The 24,084-nt window shown below is 39.0% G+C and overlaps 1 protein-coding gene across 4 annotated transcripts; it reads right to left on the bottom strand.

Annotated features, from left to right (window-relative positions):
- Positions 1-6,765: 6,765 nt before the first annotated feature.
- On the bottom strand, positions 6,766-19,365 carry LOC113524742 (NLR family CARD domain-containing protein 3). 4 transcript variants are annotated; one of them, XM_053242086.1, is made up of 7 exons: positions 19,275-19,365; positions 19,017-19,133; positions 18,306-18,422; positions 15,579-16,031; positions 12,867-13,040; positions 11,474-11,650; positions 6,766-7,345 (listed from the first exon to the last, which is right to left on the bottom strand). In XM_053242086.1, the coding sequence occupies exons 2-7, from the start codon at positions 19,067-19,069 to the stop codon at positions 7,330-7,332; spliced, it is 990 nt and encodes a 329-aa protein (XP_053098061.1). In that variant the 5' UTR covers positions 19,070-19,133; positions 19,275-19,365; the 3' UTR covers positions 6,766-7,329. The 4 variants fall into 4 exon arrangements, with proteins under 4 accessions (XP_053098061.1, XP_053098062.1, XP_053098060.1 ...); XM_053242087.1 differs by lacking the exon at positions 19,275-19,365 and having other exon boundaries at positions 19,017-19,152; XM_053242085.1 differs by lacking the exons at positions 18,306-18,422; positions 19,017-19,133; positions 19,275-19,365 and having other exon boundaries at positions 15,579-16,706.
- Positions 19,366-24,084: the final 4,719 nt, after the last annotated feature.

Here is a 24,084-nt window from a genome sequence, read left to right as displayed (position 1 = left end):
CTGAAGAAAATGTGACTTCTGAAGAAAATGTGAGTGGTGCTTGCTGTGCCTGAGTAAAACGAGCCCGCCCCCATGTTTCTACGACATCGCTATGCAGAGATACGTTATGCTAACAACATGCTAATTGTGTTAGCATTACGCTAGCAACATTTTAACACAATTAACAAGTTGTTAGCATGATTTGCATGTGGCTAGCATGACGCTAGCATGTTTCCAACAGGCCGTTAATGTGATTGGCATGAAGTTAGAATCAACTTCTTATTTTGATTAGTATCTTGTTAGCATGATGCTAACATGTTTTTAATAAGACGCTAACATGATTTATGTGATGTTAACAATGAGGAAAGATGATTAGCGGGATGTTAGCATAATTAGCATGTTAGCATGATGCTAACGTTTGTAACAAGATGCTAACGTGATTTATATGTTAATGAGGAAAGATGATTAGCGAGATGTTAGCATAATTAGCATGTTAGCATGATGCTAACGTTTGTAACAAGATGCTAACGTGATTTATATGATGTTAACAATGAGGAAAGATGATTAGCGGGATGTAAGCATAATTAGCATGTTAGCATGATGCTAACGTTTGTAACAAGATGCTAACATGATTTATATGATGTTAATGAGGAAAGATGATTAGCGGGATGTTAGCATAATCAGCATGTTAGCATGATGCTAACGTTTGTAACAAGATGCTAACGTGATTTATATGATGTTAATGAGGAAAGATGATTAGCGGGATGTTAGCATAATCAGCATGTTAGCATGATGCTAACGTTTGTAACAAGATGCTAACATGATTTATATGATGTTAATGAGGAAAGATGATTAGCGAGATGTTAGCATAATTAGCATGTTAGCATGATGCTAACGTTTGTAACAAGATGCTAACATGATTTATATGATGTTAATGAGGAAAGATGATTAGCGAGATGTTAGCATAATTAGCATGTTAGCATGATGCTAACGTTTGTAACAAGATGCTAACGTGATTTATATGATGTTAATGAGGAAAGATGATTAGCGGGATGTTAGCATAATTAGCATGATGCTAACGTTTGTAACAAGACGCTAACGTGATTTATATGATGTTAACAATGAGGAAAGATGATTATAATTCACTAATAAACAAAATACTCTCTGATTCACAATGAAAAGAGAAATAAAATGAAATAAACAAAATTAATTAAACTGTTTGTGTCTGAGTCTCTTTGTTTCACTTAGTGTTTGGTTTCCTTCTCTATTTACTTTTAATGCCTTTTTGGAATCTGAAGTTATGTTTAGTATATCTAAATTGACCTTTAGATTAGTATTTCCTAAGTTTCCCTCTTTGTAATCTGTTACTCTTTAGTCTTACAATGTTTTACTAGTTTAGAAAAAAAAATAAAGCTTGACTAACTGATCCTGTTTTGTTTTAATAAACGGATTATTCAGTTCACAACCCCCCCCCCCAAAAAAAAAATTTACATTTCAAATACAAAAAAAATTAACTAATTATCTTTGTAAATACAACGTTACAGTCATAAACAACAAAAAACAACCATTAATTAAATGCAATCAGTTCACAGGTCAAATCTGTGTGTTCGTTTCAATAGAACAGTCTATGAATGTGCAAGAACCGATCTCCGATTTGAAAATAAACAACCATCCGCGTCCTGTGTAGCGCGTGCGATCATGAAATGCAGCAGTTCAGGCCTACCGTCCTGCTGAACAAAGCGACGAGCAGCAACACGAATGTTGAGGGAAAGTTTCACATCAATTCACTCCGTTTTCCAGCGCATTTGCTTTCCTCTGTCCGGGAAAAACTCGAGCAACGAATCCTTCGCGTTTCTTTCGGCGTTTTAGGAGTGTTCGAGACTCAGTGGGTGGCTCGCCATCTTGATCCACGTGATGATGAACTCCATGTCATCGCCGTTTTCGCGTCAAGACCATGAAATCTCAATCTCTTGTAACACAAAAAAAATCCAGTTCAAATAAAATAAACGTTTTACCAAAGTTTCTCTTATTTTCTCTCAAAATGTCTCCGTCTCGCTCATCTTCTCCCGCTCTCGTCTCAATCTTTTTTTCTTCTTTAATCACCTGCTCACGTTAACTTCACCTGATTGGTCAACAGCGCGTTCCTCACGTTTTACTTAAAGACAACACTCCATATTTCACATGCATCGTTACAGTCCGAGAAAATGAACATAAATAACATAAATTACAGAAAAATGAACAAGTACACATTTTATTACATCCATGATATGAAAAAAAAAAAAAAAAAGAAATAAAATGTACTTTAAATTGAACCCTGAAGATTAAATATTAAACCTTTTAATATAATAGCAAAGAACTTCATTTTAATCAACTTTTGTGTTTTTACTATTTATTTATTATCTATAGTTTTTCTTCTAGGGGTTACACTTCTATCAGCAGTCACATAATCAATAAACACCAGTGAACCAGTTCTATTGGCAGCCATACATGCCCATGCCATAACACTGCCTCCACATGTTTGACAAATGATATACTTTGGAATGTGAGCCCTTCCTTTCCTTCTCCATACTCTTCTCTTCCCATCATTCTGGTACGAGTTAATCTTGCATTAGAACTGGTCAGGCCTTTTTTAGAGGTTTTTTTTTTTAGCAAAGTTTAATCTAGTCTTTCTGTTCTTGAGTGTTTACCAGTGGTTTACATCTTGAGGTAAACCGTCTGTATTTACATTCATGAAGGCAACTCTTGATCAGTGATACTCCTATCTCCTCCAGAGCATTCTTGACTTGGCTAGATGTCATGAAGGGATTTATCTTCACCAAGGAAAGAATTCTGCGATCATCCACTTTAACTGGCTTCCGTGGTCTTCCAGGCCATTTGGTGTCACTGAACTCTCCAGTGCATTCCTTCTTTTTAAGAATGTACCAAATTGTTGATTTGGCCAATCCTAAAGTTTATGCTATCTCTATGTAACTGCTCCGAAGAAACACAGTGCTCTTCGTATGACTGCCGTCATGGCGCTGAATGGACAGCGCTGGTTCAGCACCCCTTTTGTTTTGGACAGCCAGAGTGCACATGGCTGTGAGGAGGAGCAACTGAATTCAGCAAGGCTGGCCACTCATCATCATCGCCACGGCGCTAATTCACCCTCACAGAGGCAACAGGGGGATATAAAAGGAGCCAACCATTGCTCTCAGGAGAGAAAGTTAGGCGCACCTTATAGCATTAGTAATGGGTGCTCTCTTTTCCCCTGTAGATGGAGATATCAGCGCCAACGAGTAACCACCGCCCAAGCTTGCCGATCTCCGCTGAAGCTGAGAGCGTCCACTGCACCTTCTCCCGGAAGCGCTGCTGCTGCTAGTTTGTCACGCACGTCCTTGAGACGACACCGACCTCACTGCACAGCACATGCTACGCTCATCTCCACCCCCACACTGAACTGCACGTTCAGCTTTAATAAAGAGCATTTTTTTCCCCACATTTCCACTCTATGATAGGTCAGTTTTGTTTTTTCAGCCTAATGATAGCTTCCTTCACTTGCATCAATACACTTTGGACCACATATTGAGAGTTCCCATGAACAGCAACCAAATGCAAGTTCAACATTTGGAATCAAATCCAGACCTGTGAAAATGAAGGGACTCTGTAAAAAAATGGCTGAAATCTTAATGCAGTATTTTTGTTAAACCTCTTGAATTAAAGCTGAAAGTCTACACTTCAATCACATCTTGATTGCTTTTTTTCAAATTCATTGTGGTGGTGTACAGAGGCAAAAATTACGAAAATTGTGTCACTGTCCAAATACCTATGGACCCAATTGTATCTGAGAGCTGTCCTGAGATCCTTGAGATGGACAAGATGCACAGCAAACACAAGAAAGTGCGCAACTGGGCAGGTGGAAGTATGGTATCTAGGATAGGTGCGTTCCTAAATTGATAAGACTGCAGCAGTTGTGGCCTTCCCAAGACCCCAAGACCAAAAAGGGGGTGAGGCAGTTCCTGGGGCTGGCTGGCTATTATCATAAGTTTGTACCTAATCTTTTTGGATGTCACCAGCCCATTTACTGACCTCACTAAAAAGAGAGCACCAGATCCAATCCAGTGGACAGAGCAGTGTGAGTGGGCTTTTTGCCAGGTCAAAGCAATTTTGTGTGGGGGCCTGCTGTTGCATTTTCCTGACTTTTCTCTTCCTGTTGTTCTGCAGTACAATGTGACTTCTTTCAGTCTCACAAGACTACAAGTATGCTATTATGTCAGATGTGACGTTATTATTTTCTTATTGACAGATTTAGTAAATGGCCTGAAGTGTGGTCAACATGGAATGAAGATGCCAAAACAGTCATTAATTGCCTACTGAAAGACGTGATTCCTAGGTTGGAATTCCATTATGTATAGACTCAACATCCTTTTTATCATCTAATTTATCATCAGCCTAAAATGACCAGAATCTCCCATTGCACTCTGAACTACAGGTTTTACACACAGAACTACATGTTTTTCCCACACAAGGTCCTGATAAGAAGACAGATGAACCTGTCATCTGCTGGTCCTCTCACTAAGGAGAGGCTGTCTTTATTGCAGGTAGATGAAAATATGAAAGATTTCTAAGAATTTCTGGACTAACTGGAGCTTGTTTGTGCACCCACTAGAACATCCAGATAGTCCCAGCTAGAAGTAACAAAAGCACAAATTAGTTTTTCTGCATCATGTAGTGACATGGTGTTTCTTATTTTAGCAATATTTTTTGGATGAAAAAAGGCTATCCTAGTAATACTATCTACATGAGCTTCAAATGAGAGAAGACAATAATCACATCAAGGTCTTTTACTGCTGCACATGATGTACCTGAGAGGCCATCCAGAGTTACTACATAATCACAAAGCTTCCTTCTAGCTGCTTGTGGCCCTAGAACTATTTCTGTCTTGTCAGAATTAAATAGAAGGAAGTTACTCAGCATCCAGTGTCTAATGTTGTTTAGCAATAACTGGCACACCCATCTGTTTTCTCTATAACTTATTTCTAGTCCTGTTGAAGACCATTACTTGGTATCCAATTTCCAAAGCCCAGTCCTTGTCCTATCCCTCTTTATCTCTCTTTTTTTCATATGAAATCAGTTGGCTGAGGCCCTTTAGGAATTTCAGTGGCACATTGAGATCTGCTGGCAGATTCATAAAGTTCCTCCATTGTTTTTCCACTCCTGCATTTTTTCTTGCTTATTTCTCTGTAGATATCTGTCAGGTCAATGCTTTGCTCCTTCTCCTCAAAGGATTTTTTTAAATCGCTGTTTATCACATTATCAAATACATACCACCATTTAGCATTCCTCTGCAGCTTCTGGGCAAACTCTGTGGTGATCTTTACTCTGAGACCACAGTTCTGTTTCCACTTAGATGAATCTCAGAAATATCACCAACTGTTTGTGAAGCTATATTAAACATTAGGAAAAGATCTCATTCAGCACCCCACAAAAAGGCATGATGACTTGCAAGTGTGACTGCTTCGCTTATCCCAGTGAGACGTCTGCACTTATCCCAGTTAGACTGCTTCGCTTATCCCAGTGAGACGTCTGCACTTATCCCAGCGAGACATCTGCACTTATCCCAGTGAGACATCTGCACTTATCCCAGTGAGACATCTGCACTTATCCCAGTTAGACTGCTTCGCTTATCCCAGTGAGACTGCTGCAGGCTTTTGATTAACCTACGCGTTATTACAGTTTGTGTCACTTTGTGAGTCAAATGTTCTTCTTTTTACTTTAATGTATAATACGTTCCCATTCCCATTTTGTATTTTCTCTGCATGCTCTTTTTAATATGGTATAAAATGTACATAACTGTATGCTCTGCAAAAAGATTCCTAGAGGAGATTTGAATAGTGTTTATATTACTTGCTGTATCACATTGCATGACTTTGTTAATCAGTCACTGCACAAGTTCAGTGGAAATATTATTTAATACTTTCCACTTACTTTGGTCATTCATAATTCATGAAGACTGTTATATTCAATTTGGGTGATAGCTATAGGTTCAGAGAGACTTTAGTTGCATTGTAAAATGGCAATTATAAGAAGAATCAGTTTATAAAATCTGCCTCTGGCTCTTCCTTTGGCTTTCCATTTACAGTATTCACTCACTCACTTAATTTCAGTAACAGTGTTGTGGTGGATCTGGACTCTGGGCCTAAGGAAGGAATACACCCTGTAAGTGCACCAAGTTTAAAAAAAAAAAAAATTTCATACATTTTGAATGTAAAAGACAGTCAAACAGTGATGAGACTAGAGGCTGATGTGGATTATGGTTGCCTTATTTATATAAAATAAAGGTTATTCTTATTCTTGTCCTTCTTCTTATTATTATTACTATTATTACCAGTCCAGTGCACCACAGGGTATGATTCATACATATTATTAATATTATTATTTTTGCAATTATTTATTAGCAAATTATTTGGGAATTATTTATTTATGTAATTATTATTATTATTATTATTATTATTATTATGAATTTGTTGATAAACATGGAGTAAGTTCAATTATAATACGCTACATTTGATCTTATTTTAGATTGCTAGGGTTCAGGTAGTTGCAGTAACTTGTACAGGAAGTAATGTCATGGGGAAAGTGCACAGAAATTTTCATTTAGAAGCAGATAATATATTTATACTGCAATTAGGTGCCAGAGCTTGTTCTACCCTTTTCTGCCACAAAATATAAAAAAATTATCAGAATAAAACAGTTCATGTCTAGCAGAAGAAACCTGATGGTCTGGACCCACGAAACCAAGTGAGCAGATAGAGGTGAGATCATTTTATTACTATGACAACAAATCAAGCAACACAGTTGTTGACATGGTTACCATTAAAAAACAGATTTGTAAAAAGTCAACAGAGGTTTGAAAAGTATTTTTTTAAGAAAAGATTAAATTTATAATCACAAAATAATCTGTTGAAAAACAGAAGTTTCACTGTAGTGTTATAACAAACTGAATAATGCCATGCTGAGCAACCCCCCATCCCATTAATAACAATTTAATCAAAATAAGGAGCTAAAAATAGCTACAAAGCATGAATCTGTATTTCTGTAATCAACGAGATGTGACAATATCTCTGTGTTGTGTGTAAATGCTTTAGTATTTGACATTTAGTATTTGACTTTGCCTATAAGTAAAAAAGGGGTGTGGGGAAAAGGGGTGTGATCAGTAATAGTAATTGTTATGGAATTTCTACATCTGAATATGAATGATTCTCCTTCCAAACTGCTGGAAATGTGGGATGGGTTCTAACAGTTCACCAAAACTGCTTTTCTCTGGAAAAAAGGTTTGCGGTGAGACTCCCATCATATAACAGTGCTGGTGAGTTAACACGTCTCAATGCTGTAAGACAGAAAAGGACACAATGCCAGACAATGTTAATCACAGTCAGACATCAGAGTCCTCAAAAACACCAGCTGTAACAGTATGAAATCTAAAAATGTTTTAGATGTTCAACAGCTGAAATATACAGTATTTACAGTATAATCACACAACATAAACACAATAAAACTAATAAGTACACAGTGGTTATTATTTAATATCATAAAATAAATAAACAAAATAATTGCAAAATCATTAAAAACAAAAATTATCATAAAAATGCAAGAAAAGAGTGTGTGCATGTGCGAGAGTGTGTGTATATCTGTGTACATGTATTTAGCCCTTTATGATGACCACATAGGCCCTCACAAAAAATATACTCCTTTTACAATTTTATTTTATGTATTATGAGGCAAAAGGTTTTGTTCCATATAAATAGATGGCTAGTGAGTGAGTGAGTGAGTTTGTGATTTTTAAAATAGGGGAAGCACAGCTGTTTGTCAGCAAATAAGGCCAGCATTACATGGTCACAGCACTACCAGTGTTTTAAGAGCTGAAAGGACATGATTTTGCTCCATGACTTTGGAATTAAATAAATCTTGAGTGTTGATCTGCCCTCCTGTTTGATTATTAGTCTCTCCTCTTAAGTAAGAGCATCAGACTTCAGTATTGCTTGATGCTGCCGGCCAGAACAGAGGGCACCAACAGTGTGTGAGGAAGTGAAAGTGTGGCAAGTGAGTGGGAATCCATGCTAGGCTAAAGTCTTCAATCCATTCTCTTCTCTAATATTCACACTCAATAATAAACTGGACTTCTTCAGACTACAATTAACTACCCAGCATGAACTTAGTGACTGCTGTGTTTTTGTTTTTACATGGCTCAACAGCATTCCAGATGCAGCCAATTAGTGTTCAGGACTCAGATACAGTCTCAGTGTTTAAGTCTAGGCTGAATACATATTTGTTTATTCAAGCCTTTTGTGAATAGTTTTTTCTTAGGTACAGGGGCAGGTCTGGAGGGTTTCACAGGCATAGAGTGTTTAGGGGAACTGGGATGTTTGCATGCTGTCGCCCCCCCACTCTCACGCGTTCACTCAGGTTTGTCGATGGTGGAGTGGCTGGCTGCCTTATGTCCTGGGATGCCCTCATGTCTGTGTTAGCTTCTGGCTCTCCCTCTTAGTTATGCTGTCATAGCTAGTCTTGCCAGAGTCCCTGCTTATATTCTGCATGCAAAGTACATTGTCCTTAACCATTAGAGGACAAAAGATTACCTAACAATCTCTCCCTCTCTCTCTCCATCTCTCTCTCTCCCTCACTCTCTGTCGAGCTACACATGCTACTCCTGAGATGCCAGTGATCCTGACCCCTTCTGCTCCCTGGACCTGCTTGACCCATCCTGATGCCCTACTTCTGGTTGGAGTTCTCATCGGTTGAGTTCGCTTGCTGCTGCTGGAGGTGGCCCCATATGGACGGCCTGAAGAACCGTTTGGATTGCTGGGGATGGTACCACTTGGAGGCTGTGGAGATGGCTTGGGGATCACATATGGGGAGCTGTACTGTGGTGGCTTGGGACTGCGATTGCTGTAATGGCTTTGGGGCTGCAGTTGCCACGAGCACCTTCGTACTCAGGACTCCATCAGTGGACAGTGGATAGATTTTAACCAACCAGACTTCTTGCGAAAACTGTGATGAATTTACTGGTTGCACATTTGCACTATTTGTCCATATAGTACACAATAATAGAAGGATTTATCTATAATCGCACTATCCGTTGCACCCAGATGAGGATGGTTCCCTTTTGAGTCTGGTTCCTCTCAAGGTTTCTTCTATTGTCTCAGGGAGTTTTTCCTTGCCACCGTTGCCTCTGGCTTGCTCATTAGGGATAAATTCACATATTTACAATATATTTTCTTTGAATCCATTTATTTCTGTAAAGCTGCTTTGTGAAGATGTCCATTGTTAAAAGCGCTATACAAAAAAATTTGAATTGAATTGCTTTGTGGCAATGTCCATTGTTAAAAGCGCTATACAAATAAAATTGAATTGAATGTTGATTTTGCAACCCATGGAACAAATGTTCGACCACCATCATCCCTGTGCCAAAGAAATTGTCTGTGTCCTGCCTGAATGACTACCGGCCCGTTGCACTCACACCTATCATCATGAAGTGCCTCAAGTGGCTAGTCATGAAACATATAAGGAGCAGTCTTCCCAACACACTTGACCCATTCCAGTATGCCTACCATCCTAACCGCTTAAAAGAGGATGCCATATCGGCTACCATCCACCTTTCTCTGACCCACCTGGGCAAAAAAGGACTACTATGTTAGGATGCTGATCATAGACTTTAGTTCAGCATTCAACACAATCATCCTACAACAACTAATAGAAAAGCTGAGCCTGCTGGGTCTGATCACCTCCGTCTGTCTGTATCATGGACTTTTTGACTGGGAGACCCCAGTCCGTCAGGATCGGCAACATCACCCTCAGCACCAGCACACTGAACACTGGTGCTCTCCAGGGCTGTGTGCTCTGTCCACTGCTGTTTACCCTGCTGACTGTGCTGCAAAGTACAGTTTAAACCACATCATCAAGTTTGCTGATGACAATACAGTTGTGGGCCGCATCAGCAACAATGATTCCGTGTACAGGGAGAAGGTGGAATAGCTCGAAGAATGGTGTAGAGACAACAATCTATCTCTCTATAACAATCTATGTTCATAAAACAAAAGAGATGACTGTTGACTTCAGCAGGACCCGAGTAGACCGCTTACCACTGCACATCAGTGAAACAAATGTGGAAAGAGTCAAAAGCTCTCTTGGTGTGCACATGACAGAGGGCCTCTCCTGGACTCTTAACACCACCAGCCTAGCCAAGAAGGCCTGGCAGCACCTCCACTTTCTGCGGAGGCTGAAGAGAGCCAACCTCTCCCCTACCATCCTCACCACCTTCTAAAGAGAAATGATAGAGAGTGTCCTGAGCAGCTGTTTCACCGTGGGGTATGGGAACTGTACAGTTTAAGACTGCAAAATGCTATAGCCAATTGTGAGAACTGCTGAAAAGATCATCGGGGTCTCTCTATTCACCATCCTCACCTCGTACAGATGACCCCTCTCACCCATCCCATGGACTCTTCACCCTCCTGCCATCTGGCAAAAGGTAAAGGAGCATCTGTGCTAGCACCAGCAGACTCTGTAACAGTTTCTTCCCTTTTAGGGCAGTGGTGGCTCACGGTTAAGGCTCCTGGTTACTGATCAGGAGGTTGGGGCTCCAGCACCACCAAGCTGCCACTGTTGGGCCCTTGAGCAAGGCCTTTAACCCTATCTGCCCCAGGGGTGCCATATCATGGCTGACCCTGCGCTTTGACCCCAACTTTCTAACATGCTGGGATATGTGAAGAAAACAATTTCACTGTGCTGTAATGTATATGTGATATATATAGGCTTCTTCTTCTTGCCTCCTCCCAGTGTTCACCAGGGATACCATTGCACCCTGCATTTTGCAGTGCTGCATTAGACACTTTCTATTTAAGACACTCTTTTTTTACTTCCAACAATGCTGCTATATTATTGCTGCTACGCTACACAGTAGTTTACAGTCCATCATGGCAAGAGGAATGACAATAAAAACCCACTTGATTTGACTTGGATACTGTATTACTGTATTGTTATGTCTTGCACTATGGTCCTGAAGAAATGACATTTCATTCCAATGTATATGAGCTACATAGAGGAATAACAATAAGTTCCCAGTTGAATTGACTTGACTAATAACAGCTAGCTAACAAGAAAAAAAAAAAAAAAATCATGTTACACTGTTGTATAAAACTGTTATGGATAAGGCTACTCAGCTAACCACTAATACACCACCAAGCACTTTGTGAGTCTGTGGTTGACTGACTGGCACTAATATGTGTAAGTTTGAAAAGCTTAAACTTAGTGAACAACAGACACGGTCAATGATTGGCAGTTGGTTATGCGCTTTAGCCCCTTTGAGAGGTTTGGTAAATATTTCATTGCCACATTTTAATTAAATTTTAAGGGAGGCTGTGCTTCCCATGTAGTCTTAAAGCAATTACCTCTGTGTGTGTGTGTGTGTGTGTGTGTGTGTGTGTTTGTGTAAAAAGGCAGCAAGAAGTCAGTAACTCACTGTAGTTTCTCCAATTTAAATTGTGGATCCTTCAGAAGATCAGACAGCAGCTTCACTCCTGATTCTTCTGTTTTATTGCCATAGAGATATATTTCTGTCAGGCGTGATGAGGGGTTTGATCTCAGAGCTGAAGCCAGAGCAGCACAGCCTGCACCTGTAATATTGCAGCAACACATCCTGCAGAAAAAAACACTCTCACACTTAACATACTCAGTTTTACCATTGAAATTCATTAAAATTAAATTACAACAGATTAAAGTACATGAACACACACATTACTATGCTGTATACTATCAGTGCTCTCTATCTATCTTTCACAGAACAACCTCCAAGATCCTAATCAGCCTGGCTTCAAAGCAGCACAGAAACTACCCTTATGGCTGTTGCTAAAAAGCTTATTGCCGCTAGATAGGTCAAACAATCACTGACCCTCATCGTCCGCTCAGCATAATTTCAGCAGCCACTGACACAGTCAATCACAAGACTCTCCTGTCCATCCTCATGAGTCTTGGAATTTGTGGCACAGCATGGTGGTGGTTTGCTTATTACCTGAAGTGATAGTCATTTCAGGTCATATACAGGGGATCTACACTTGCTCTATGCAGACTCTCCACTGGTGTCCCACAAGGCTCAGTGCTGGATTCTCTTCTGTTTTCCCTCTACACCCACTATTTCCATGAGGTCATATACTCACGTTGGTTTTCATGCCACTGCTATGCTGATGACACTCAAGTCATCGTCTCCTTTCCTCCCTCAGACACTCCTATCTCAGCATGCCTGGCAGACAATTCATCATGGATGGCATCTCATCAGCTGAATACCGAATACCAGCAAGACTCAGCTACTGTATATCACTAGAGATGCATCCTCACATCAAGATCTTGTGATTTCCCTAGACAAAAATCTGTCAAATCACACTATCTGACAGTGCATGCAGACAATCAACTCTCCTTCTTGCCACACATAGCTAACCTGACATAACTCGCTCCTGGCAGGTCTGCCTCTTCATGCGATCCAACCTCAACAACTGATCCTTAATGCAGCTACATACCTTGTTTTCAACCTCCCCAAGTTCTCCCACACAACCCCATTGCCATTCTGCCTCCACTTGCTTCCTGTTACTGCACATATCAGATGTAAAACACTGATGCTTGCCTACAAAAATGCCTAGTGAAGTAGCATGAGAATATGTTTTGATAAAGACTACAAAGTACCCTATATAAGGGGGTCTGCTAAATGCTGTAAATGTAAATGTTGTATATATCTGGTGATCTGCATCTGGAGAATCATAAGACCTGAAGAGCTGTCAGAGAGTAGATGTTTGTGTGTGTTTGTGTGTTATTACTTTTTTTATACAAACATGTCTCAGTGTGTGTGCGTGTATTAATCTCACAAGAGCATCTCCAGTGTACAGTGTGGATTCTCCAGTCCAGCAGAGAGCAGCTTCACTCCTGAATCCTGCAGTTGATTGTAACTCAGGTTCAGTTCTCTCAGATTGGAGGAGCCTGAGCTGAGAACTGAGGACAGAACTGCACAGCTTTGGTCTGTCAGATTACAATTACGCAGACTGGAAGAGAAATTATGAAATATTAGAAGACTGACCTCAAATATACAAATATCCAAAATACAGCTAATAATTAACATCTATAAGAAATCTCAATGTGTTACTGGTTTTCATAGAGGTTGATTTAACACTGTCATTAATAAAGGAGAAATGTGATTATATAATTTTAATTTTATAAATATACATAAAATATTTATCAAAATGTTATCAATAAAAATAATAATAACAAAGTAAGCAAACAAACAAACAAACAAATAAATAAATCAATCAATTTGGTCATATCAGTGCCGGATTCAGCCAGATTCCTAGACTGACTAATAAATATAGACACTGGACACTGTCTCACACACATATATAACCTGGAAAATGTGGTAAACCTGTACAATGTAAAAAGGTCTTGCTCTGGGTAGATCTCACTACAATTCCAAGCCTTTTAATTTTGTGCACAATATCTTGGTTCCTGTTTCTTTTTTTTTTTTTTAAGTTATTGTTCTGTCCTCTGAATGCCTGTTTCTTGACACTGACTACCTTTACATGCACAAATTCCATTTAAGGTCTATATTTTGGTTGCAGCCATATTCTGAATACGATGTTTATATGTGTACAGGCTTCGGAATATCCCTATATACATGGTTGTTGTAAGAATGCATGAATTGCCATTCCTAAATACCTAGCCTATAGCTAAGCATCTGTTAGCACCCACAATTCCTTTTGTACTGAGCATGTGCACATATCTCCTTCCAGTGGATTTTCTGAATAAGGTGTTTACATGCAACAAATTTCTGATTAAAACAGGCATACTCCAGGGGTGGGAATCAGAATTTGGGGAATCAGTCAATCTTAATCTGAATCGGGCAATCAGATTGCGGTGTTTAGATGACTCAATACTAATTAGAATATTGCCAAATTCCAATTAATATTGGAATATTCATGTGCATGTAAACATAGCCAATGATTCTGTCAGTCAATCTGGACTTGTTACCTATGGCAAATAAAGTCAGCCTGCACTTGTAATCGTCTCTACTGCCTGACAGTGATCTAGATTTTTTGTTAGTAATACAAAGCTTTATGCTGAGTTTTCCAGAGATGGTAAAACAGTTTGTGTGCCTTGTATTCTGTACTCATATGGTTACAAATATGTTGCTTCAAGATCTCTTTTTTGTCTGACCGTGGTTCTGTTTTTTTTTTGTTGAGGACCCAAGTACAGTTGGAGTGCAGACATATGGTTAGGTCCATAAATATTTGAACTTTGACGAAGTTATAATTATTTTAGCTGTCTACCACAGTATATTGGAGTTGAAATTAAACAATGAATAAATGAAGGAACAAATTACAGATTTCATTCATTCATTCTTCTGTCATTATTTCACTTACAAGTGAGCAGATAAACAATCTAGAGTTTATTTCAGTTGTGGCATTTGCATTTGGAATCTGCTGCCTTTAACTCTCAATATGAAGTTGAAAGAACTGTCACTGCCAGTGAAGCAAACCATCACTAGGCTGAAAAATCACAATAAACCCAGCAGAAAGATAGGAAAAACATTAGGAGTGGTCAAATCAACTATTTTGTTCATTCTTAAAAAGAACACACTGATGAGCTTAAGATCCCAGAAGGCCTGAAAGACCACAGAAACAGTCTTTCCCTGGTGAAGAAGAATCTCTTCACAACAGTTCAGGTGAGATCAAGAACACTGTCCAGGAGGTAGGTGCATCTGTGTTCAAGTCAAAAATCAAGAGAAGATTTTCACCAGAGTAAATACAGATGATTTACCACAAAATACAAACCATTGGTCTCAAAAACAGGAACACCAGATTAGTCTTTGCAGAAACATCTGAAAAAAGCTGCTGACAAAAGCAGAAGGATGAATTCTGAAGTGTAAAGATCTACATCATCTGTTCAAAATTTCATGATTCAAAATGCCCAAAGAGCAAACAGGAACTGAAGATAGCTGCAGTAAAAGGCTTGGCAGAGCATCACCAGGAAAGAAACCGTCTATGGGTTCCAGACTTCAGTCATTGACTGCAAAGAATTTGCAACCAAGTATTAAAAATGACAATTTAATTTGCAATTTTTAGTTTGTCTGAAGTACTTTTGGTCCATTAAAAAAGTGGGGGACCACATATAAAATGTTATAATTCCTACACTGTTCACCTGATTTAGATGCAAATACCCTTAAATTAAACCTGAAAGTTATTTAATGTCAACTTCAATATACTGTGGTAGACAGCTAAAATAACTAACTTTGTCAATTTCTAAATATTTATGGACCTTACTGTAGGTCAAAACAGATCAACACTAAAGAGAAAGTTTGATAGGTCTGAACCAAACAGAGTAGGTGTCAAAGCACCCATATTTTCTCTCATATGTTCCTCAGTGCAGACATAATACGTTACTGTAAAAAGTGAAACCATCTCCTGCAAAATTTACATTGGTTTGTTTAAAGATGATTAGAACAACTGTTAACAAGCATAAATCGAAATAGTGCAGTTAAGTGTTAGATTAACATAACAAACCATACATTTATAAATAAAAATACTCACATAGCTTTTTTAGAGGCTTTGATCACTGGCAGCAGCCTCCGAAGACATTCCTCTGATGGTTCATATTTCCTCAAATGAAACTCCTCCAGCTCCTGTTCTGAGTTCAGCAACACAAAAACCAGAGCTGACCACTGGGCAGGAGAGAGTCTGGTTCCACTGAGACGACTGTTACCTGTGCTGTTCAGGTAATGCTGTACTTCCTGCACTAGAGAATGATCATTCAGTTCATTCAGACAGTGGAACAGATTGATGGTTTTCTCTGGAGATGGATTCTCCCTGATCTTCTCCTTGACGTACTCGACTGTTTCCTGCTTGCTGTGAGAGCTGCTTCCTGTCTGTGGCATTAAGCCTCGTAAGAGAGTCTGATTGGACTCCAGTGAGAGACCCAGAAGGAAGCGGAGGAACAGGTCCAGGTGTCCATTCTCACTCTGTAAGGCCTTGTCCACTGCACTCCTGAGGAAATCAGACATGTTTGATTTGCTGAAAAGACTAAACAGATCTGTAGTTTGATTTTCTGTGAGATCCTTGTTGATAAAGATAAGAAATGCATACAGAGCAGCCAGAAACTCCTGAACACTAAGATGCACAAAGCTGAACACTTTCTCCAAGTGAAGCCCAAACTCCACTCTGAAGATTTGGGTACACACTCCTGAGTACACTGAAGCTTCTCTGACATCAATGCCACATTCTCTCAGGTCTTCCTCATAGAAGATAAGTTTGCCTTTCTCCAGCTGTTGGAAAGCCAGTTTTCCCAGTGCCAGGATACTCTCTCTGGTCTGCTGAGAATCAAGGTCACATTGCTGATGGTACTTTTGGTCGGTGTGTTTGATCTGAAAGATCAGGAAGTGTGTGAACATTTGAGTCAGAGTCTTGGGGATCTCTCCACTCTCTGCTTCACCCAACATTCTCTCTAGAACAGTGGCTGAAATCCAGCAGAAGACTGGGATGTGGCACATGCACAGTTTAGTGTATTACTGCTTCAACACTTGTTAAAGTCTCCATCTCTGAACCTCGGTAGATGTCCCATTGAATAGTCACTCTTCATGGACACACAGTTGGGTTCTGAAGAATGTGACCTCTTTCCCTCCATAATTTTAAAATACAGACATTATTAGGGCCAAAATTTCAGGGAACAATCCTACAGTCTAAAATATGAAGTTTTGTGCTAATATAATAAAGATTCTATATGGATGATTGTATATAGATTTTAAATTAGTGTTGCACTTAAATGTTCTTAGCATAATCAGCCACAAGTCATGTACCAAAGTCAAGACAAAAGCTTTGTGGGGAAAAAACAGTGGTTGATGTGCCTAGCATTTCTCCCAGCTATATTATATCTAAAATAAAATTTCAAACAGTCACAGACATTTAAACATTAGTTTAATATGTATAAAAAACTTATATAAGATACACACACGAATTGACTGTGTATTAAATATGTTTTGGATGTTATCTTGCTGCTCCAAATACTGCTACTAATTGAGTAAGCATACTGATGTAATTCAATTATTTCAGAATTACAGGCAAAAATGTTTAGTCAGGAGCTCTACTGAAGTAAAATCTATTGAAGTAAACTTTGCAAATAAAGCTCAATACCTATATACTAGAGGTGTCGCAATATACCGGTATTGACGATAACCGTGATATTCAAAGCATGAAATATCGACATCGTGTTAATTTAGGGTGTGACGATATACCGGTATTGTCGATAACCATAATATTTAAAATGAACAGGACTCTTATGATAACACGACACATAAATTCTCCAGCGCCAGTACCTGGTTGACTTCCCAGGTGTCAGTATTGCACCTTAACGCTGACAACTGTCAAACAAGAAGAAGACGCAGCGCGCGCAGCTACTCCGAGAAGAATCATGTTGTCTGAGCGGGAGAGTGAGAGGCTTTGTCCACACCCGAAAAAAGTAAGCTCGCCAGTATGGGAGCTTTTCGGCTTCAAAGAAAACAGCTCCTTAGACAACCCAATCTGGTTGGCAACACCACCAACCTTTTTACCCACCTCCGCGTCCATCACCCTGCGGATTACGCGTTTTACAGAGAGTAAGTTGCGATTATTTTACTAATCACGGAATGGGAAATGTTACATTAACCTGTTAACAGCGGTTTTCTGTGTTTTTATATTTAATTAAAGGGTTATTAATGCCTCATCTGTGGTGGCGCCAGCGCAACCATAGGTTTAAGAGCTTAAAATAGGGGTACGCAAGTTAACAGGTTAAAGTATCAGTTTTGATGTCAATAGTTATTCATCATACTGTTGATCTTGACAGTATTTTCTCTCTTGTTATTTCATAGGGAGCTTCAAAGAAGACCGAGAAAGCCAGAGAAAACATTCAGACAGTGTTTCGCTCCAGTTTGAAACCAGAGAAACTTAACATGCTTGTCTTCCTTCACAAAAATTTGCCATAGATTGAGAATGTAAGAAGTGAAAATGCATGTGCCCTGTTTATCTGTATCCTTATGTTCGTTGCATGGGTAAAAAAGAAAAACTAAATAAAGTAAAAAATAATTTGACTAATAAAGTTTTTTCCCCAAAGGTTTCTATAGATATCGCAATATATCGATATTGTGAATTCTTTTGGCCACAATAACTGTGGTGTGAAAAATCTAATATCGTCACAGCCCTACTATATACATGAAAATACAGTTGAGTGCAAATGTCTGCATGCTGTTTCTTGTTGGGAAAATCAATAAACCATGCCATTATACTGACCTCTGATCATTAGAACATACTCCATGACTGAAGGTAATCAGATGGTCCATTGACTCGTCACTCTTCATGGACACACAGCTGGGTTCTGGTGAGTCTGATCTACTTCTCTTCATCATCCTAGAATCCAGATATTATTAGAGTAAAAAAATCTCTGATAACAATTAGAGAAATGTGCATGTTAATAGTATATTGCTATTTATCTACAAAAATCAATTCTGAACATGTTAAAAATAACATGAGGGTGTAATCATGTGACAAGGCAACAAAAAAGTAGTAGTTATGAGCTTCTCTGTCTCTATTTCTGAAGACAGAAGACAATGTGTGACATCTGACAGAATGACAACAGAAAAATCATCCAATCAGATGAAACTGGAGGCAGTTATAAAGTCCAGTACAAGCTGACATACAAGTTATTTATTTATACCACATTCATAAAAGGGGATGCAGTTACCATTTTGTTATTATGTTTTACTATTAATACCTTAAGCCACACTAAATGCCTTTTTCGTGTAAATTACATATACTTGACTGTTTCATTTTGTCTTAAGGGAATGCTAACTTTTGTCTTATATCAGTGCAGTGATATATTCACTGCTATTAAACAACCTGAACCAAAATGTAATCTCTGTTAACTAGTGAGTGTTTAGAGATACAGATCTGTTCCCATGAGACGGTGTGTATTTAGTGCTAGTGAATGGAAAAGTAACTCACGTCTCGTCTTTCTTTAAGTCCTGTTTTCCAGACACACTCGTGTTGGAGGCCATGTCTCCTTCTCCAGATTACAGCAAGACACTTCAAGTGTTTACTTCACTCCAACATCAGCACACACTTATTTACAGGAAAACACCAACTTATCAAGTCATAAAACAACTTGTGTGTTAAAAATTCAGTAAAAACCCAAAAAACTGTTCTGCATCTAGTGTAAATTCAGCATGTTTACATATTATAGCTTTAGATTTAGATACTTACTGTGTTTTTTCTCCGGAAATGTTTTATTTTACCGTCGTCACAAAATGGAGCTGCTGAGTTTCACTTTCACTTCAGTATAGAGGGGGAAGGGCAGTGTTTGGACACACACACACACACACACACACACACACAAACAATCCAACAGTCTCCCTCATACTATCATACACATGAGCTGGCTAAATTCACTTTTTATATATGTAATATATGATATAACTACTTAGCTAAGCTCCAGATTTGAACTAGCTTGCTACCTGGGATGTTAGCAATATTAGAAATTAGACAACATTAGAAAAACTGTTCTCCACAAGTCAGAACTTTATTTTAAACTGGGTGGCATGACTATATTTGTCAGCTAATGCTAGTTAGCCTGCCAAATAAAAAACGGACTAGTAAATGTTCGCCTATACATATATATATGTAGATGTCTAGAAAACATCTGGAAAAGATCGGGACATCTGGAAATTGCTTCACATTGAGCTGCAAGGTAAGCCAACGCTTAAGATAAGTAATGTATTATACACTCATGGTGAACTTTATTAGGAACACTATACTAATCCTGGGTAGGGCCTCCTTTTGCTCTCAAAACAGCCTCAATTCTTTGCGGCAAGGATTCCACAAGATGTTGGAAATAGTCTTTATAGATTCTGTTTGACATGATTGCATCACACAATTCCTGCAGATTTTTCAGGTGCACTTTCATGCTTTCATCTCCTGTTCTACCATGTCCCAAAGGTATTCTACTTGATTCAGATCCGGTGACTGGGAAGGCCACTGAAGAACAGTGAACTTATTATCATGTCAGGAAACAATGAGATTTGCTTTGTGACATGGTGCATTATCATGCTGGAGGTAGCCATTAGAAGATGGGTAAATTATGGCCATGAAGGGGTGCACATGGTCAGCAACAATACTCAAATAGGCTATGGCAATCAAGCCATGATTTATTGGTATTAACGGGACCAAAGTGTGCTAAGAAAACATTCCCCAGACCATTACACCACCTCCACCAGCCTGGACCGTTGAAGGCAGGTTTGGTCCATGGATTCAAGCTGCTGTTGCCAAATTCTGACCCTATCATCTGTGAGCCTCAGCAGAAATCCAGATTCATCAGACCAGGCTATATTTTTGCAGTCATCAACTGTCCAGTTTCGCTGAGCCTGTGCCCACTTCAGCCTCAACTTTCTGTTCTTGGCTGACACAAGTGGAACTCGACGTGGTCTTCTGCTGTTGTAGCCCATCTGCCTCAAAGTGCAATGTGTTGTGCATTCTGAAATGATCTTCTGCTCACCACAATTGTACAGAGTGATTATCTGAGTTACTGTAGCCTTTATGTCAGCTCAAATCAGTCTGGCCATTCTCCTGACCCCTCTCATCAATAAAGCATTTTCGTCCGCAGAACTGCTGCTCACTGGATGTTTTTTCTTTATTGCACCATTCTGAGTAAACTCTAGAGACTGTTGTGCTTGAAAATCCCAGGAGATCAGCATTTATAGAAATACTCAAACCAGCCCATCTGGCACCAACAATCACCCCATAGTCAAAATCACTGAGATCACTTTTTTTCCCCATTCTGATGGTTGATGTGAACATTGCGAAGCTGCTGGCCCATATCACCGCAATGCCGCCACATGATTGGCTGATTAGATAATTGCATGAATGAGTAGGTGTACAGGTGCTTGATGTCCCTCTACCTGAAATTCCATCAACTGAATTTAAAAACCATCATCTAAATTAAACCTGTGAAGTCAAAAAGGAACAGAAGTTTGAGTGAAACATAGCAATTGAGATTGGTTTAGTAACAAATTAAATCTAGTTAAGACTAAAATGTACTGATGAGCATCAGACTGGACTGTATTATGCTCTGCTGTATAAAAAAGTTCTTCCTTTTTTACATATTTCCAGTGGTCCACTGGGATGATGTCTCTCAAAGAGCTTGATGTCCCTCCACATGAAGCTGTAAAGTTTCTGTCTGTACACCCTCACAAAGCTAATGACCAAAGAGTAGTAATACTTATTTAGCAATATAATATCAGCCGACTTCATATATCCTGTGGATATTGTCTAAGAAGGTGACAATAACTCTTTGATCTCCCCAGTCTGTTTGAAACAGACTCATATAAGCAGCTATTAGAGGTTAGCCACTGGGACAGGAACTGCTGGATTTACATTTATCTATTTGTTGTATACTTTTATGTATTTCTGTTGTGCTTCACTTGTTTGTGTATCTATATATTCCTAATATACACTGATCAGCCATAACATTAAAACCAATGACAGGTGGCATGAATAACATTGATTATCTCATTACAGTGGCATCTGTCAAGGGGTGGGATATATTAGGCAGCAAGTAAACAGTCAATTCTCAAAGATGATGTGTTGGAAGCAGGAAAAATGGGCAAGCGTAAGGATCTGAGTGACTTTGACAAGGGCCAAATTGTGATGGCTAGCATCTCCAAAATGGAAGGTCTTGTGGGGGCTTCTGGGTATGCAGTCATTAGTACCTACAAAAAGTGGTCCAAATACAGTCTAAAATCTAAGTCTAATAATGAATTGGTTAAGAAAGCATTTTGTTATGTAACAAATAAAACCATATAATCATTGACATGGTAAAGTTTGTTTATTGTTAATGGAGGGAGTCCAAGCTGTAATTTTAAATTTTCCACCATGGTAGTCTTCAGGAAAGAAGGATTTATGCTTTTCAGTTTATCAGTAACATGAGAACCTGTTTTTTTCTCTTATTAACTTCAAGAGAGGGGAAAAAAGAGAGGCTGGTGAGGAAATGACTATTATAACTGCTATAATGTACATGGTAAAAGGAGCTAACTTGTCTTACCTTCCACTACATCAAATGTACCTATAAATCACTAAAAATGTATTGATGTGTTATGACGTATCCAAACTTTGGAAAAAGTGAAAGTCTTTATTCCAGTTAAAACAGTAACAAGAGGAAGAAAATTTTCAGGGCAGAGCAGCAGTAATCATGACCACAGGTCAAAGTCCCATTTGTTCATCTAGCCCTTTCCTCCTACAGACAGAGAATTCCACCACTGTCCATGGTCAAAACATACACATCATGACTTTAAAATACAAATCACTCTCGAATCCCTTTGTCTGAAGTTACAGCACTGTTTTAGTGTGATTGCTAAGGCAACAATTGTAGCGCATCTGTGAATGTGCAGCTCACTGAGTCTGGGTGCTTGGCCCCCAAAAATGCTACTTGCAGCTTTTATTATTATTATTATTATTATTATTAAAAAATAATGATTAAGTAAATATCACCCCCAGTGGCCAGTTCTTGCCAAATTACATAGAACAATAAAGATTCCATAGATTAACACACTTATCAAGTTTTGTGAGCATTCCTAAATGATCTGGAACTTATCTGAAATCATCTGAAAGGTTGCTGAAAGTTGAATGTTTAAACTGAAGTGAAGTGACTTGTGGCCAAGTATGGTGACCCATACTCGGAATTTGTGCTCTGCATTTAACCCATCCAAGTGCACACACACAGTAGTGAACACACACACACTGTGAACACACACCCGGAGCAGTGGGCAGCCTTTTTTTGCTGCGGCGCCCGGGGAGCAGTTGGGGGTTCGGTGCCTTGCTCGAGGGTCTCACCTCAGTCGTGGTATTGAGGATTGAGGGTGGGAGAGAGCGCTGGTCATTCACTCCCCCCACCTACAATCTCTGCTGGACCCGAGACTCGAACCCACAACCTTCAGGTTCACCTTCGGGTTGCAAGTCCGACTGTCCATCCATTAGGCCATAACTGCCCCAATGGCAATGTTTTAGAAGTAACCCAATGGAAATTAAAACCCAGTTACAGAACAATGCCGCACAACAAATTTCAGCTCAATTAGACTTTCAGTTCCTGAAAAACAGCTAGTTGAACTTAACTACTTCCTCTATTGGCATCCATACCCAAACCTTGCACATCTCCTCACAACATTCTCATGACGATGCTTTCTAGAATTAAAACTCTGCCTTACTAGGATTGATTGGCATGTGGAGGCCACGTTGTTTGCAAATCTCAATAAGATTTTGATAATTATTGAGGATTAGACTCTGCTGAGTTATTTGACACCAATATTGTGAACATAGGCCAAATATTCTAGGACTAGTTTGCAAAAATATATTTGCATACTATGCAAATTTTCATAAATTTGAGTGGGTGTGGCTAAATGGTCCAAAAGACAATTTTTTATGTGTTCTGTCAAAGGAATTTGAGGAAAAAGAAATTTCACTATTAACCTTAATTTTCCAGAGTTATACTTGTTTGTGTTTAAAAAACGTAAATAGTGCCCCCTCATGGCTAATTTGAGTAAGTTGCACGGCTTGTTTGTGCATCCCTAGAAGAACCTATCATTCAAGTTTCATGAAAAGAAGTCAGGGTTAACCCTGTTAAATGCCTGCTGAAAGCGGATATGAACTCTACCAAATTTCAGCTCAATAGGACTTGACAGAGTTCCTGACAGAGTTACTTGAACTTAGCCCCAACCCTATGTATGATCATGCCCCAAACTTTGCATATGACCTCAGAATGTTTTCGTGTATACACCCATCAGATTTCATGCAAATACATGCAACCAATCAGTTAAAGCGGTTTGAGTAAACTAGGCTCCACCTCATAATAATTGATTGGCATATTATTTACAAATGTCAACATTTTTTGATAATTATTGAGTTTCACACTCTTCTGAGTAGTGTAACACCATAGTTGCGAAGACAGGCCAAAAATTATCACAGATTTGAGTGGGTGGAACTAAATGGTCCAAAAGGCATTTTTTAAATAGATTAAGCAACACAA

This window comes from Pangasianodon hypophthalmus, chromosome 19 (genome assembly GCF_027358585.1).
Source record: "Pangasianodon hypophthalmus isolate fPanHyp1 chromosome 19, fPanHyp1.pri, whole genome shotgun sequence".
Classification (NCBI taxonomy): Eukaryota; Metazoa; Chordata; class Actinopteri; order Siluriformes; family Pangasiidae; genus Pangasianodon; species Pangasianodon hypophthalmus.
The sequence above is the reverse complement of the archived record's forward strand: the minus strand, read 5'-3'. Positions and strand labels throughout refer to the sequence as shown.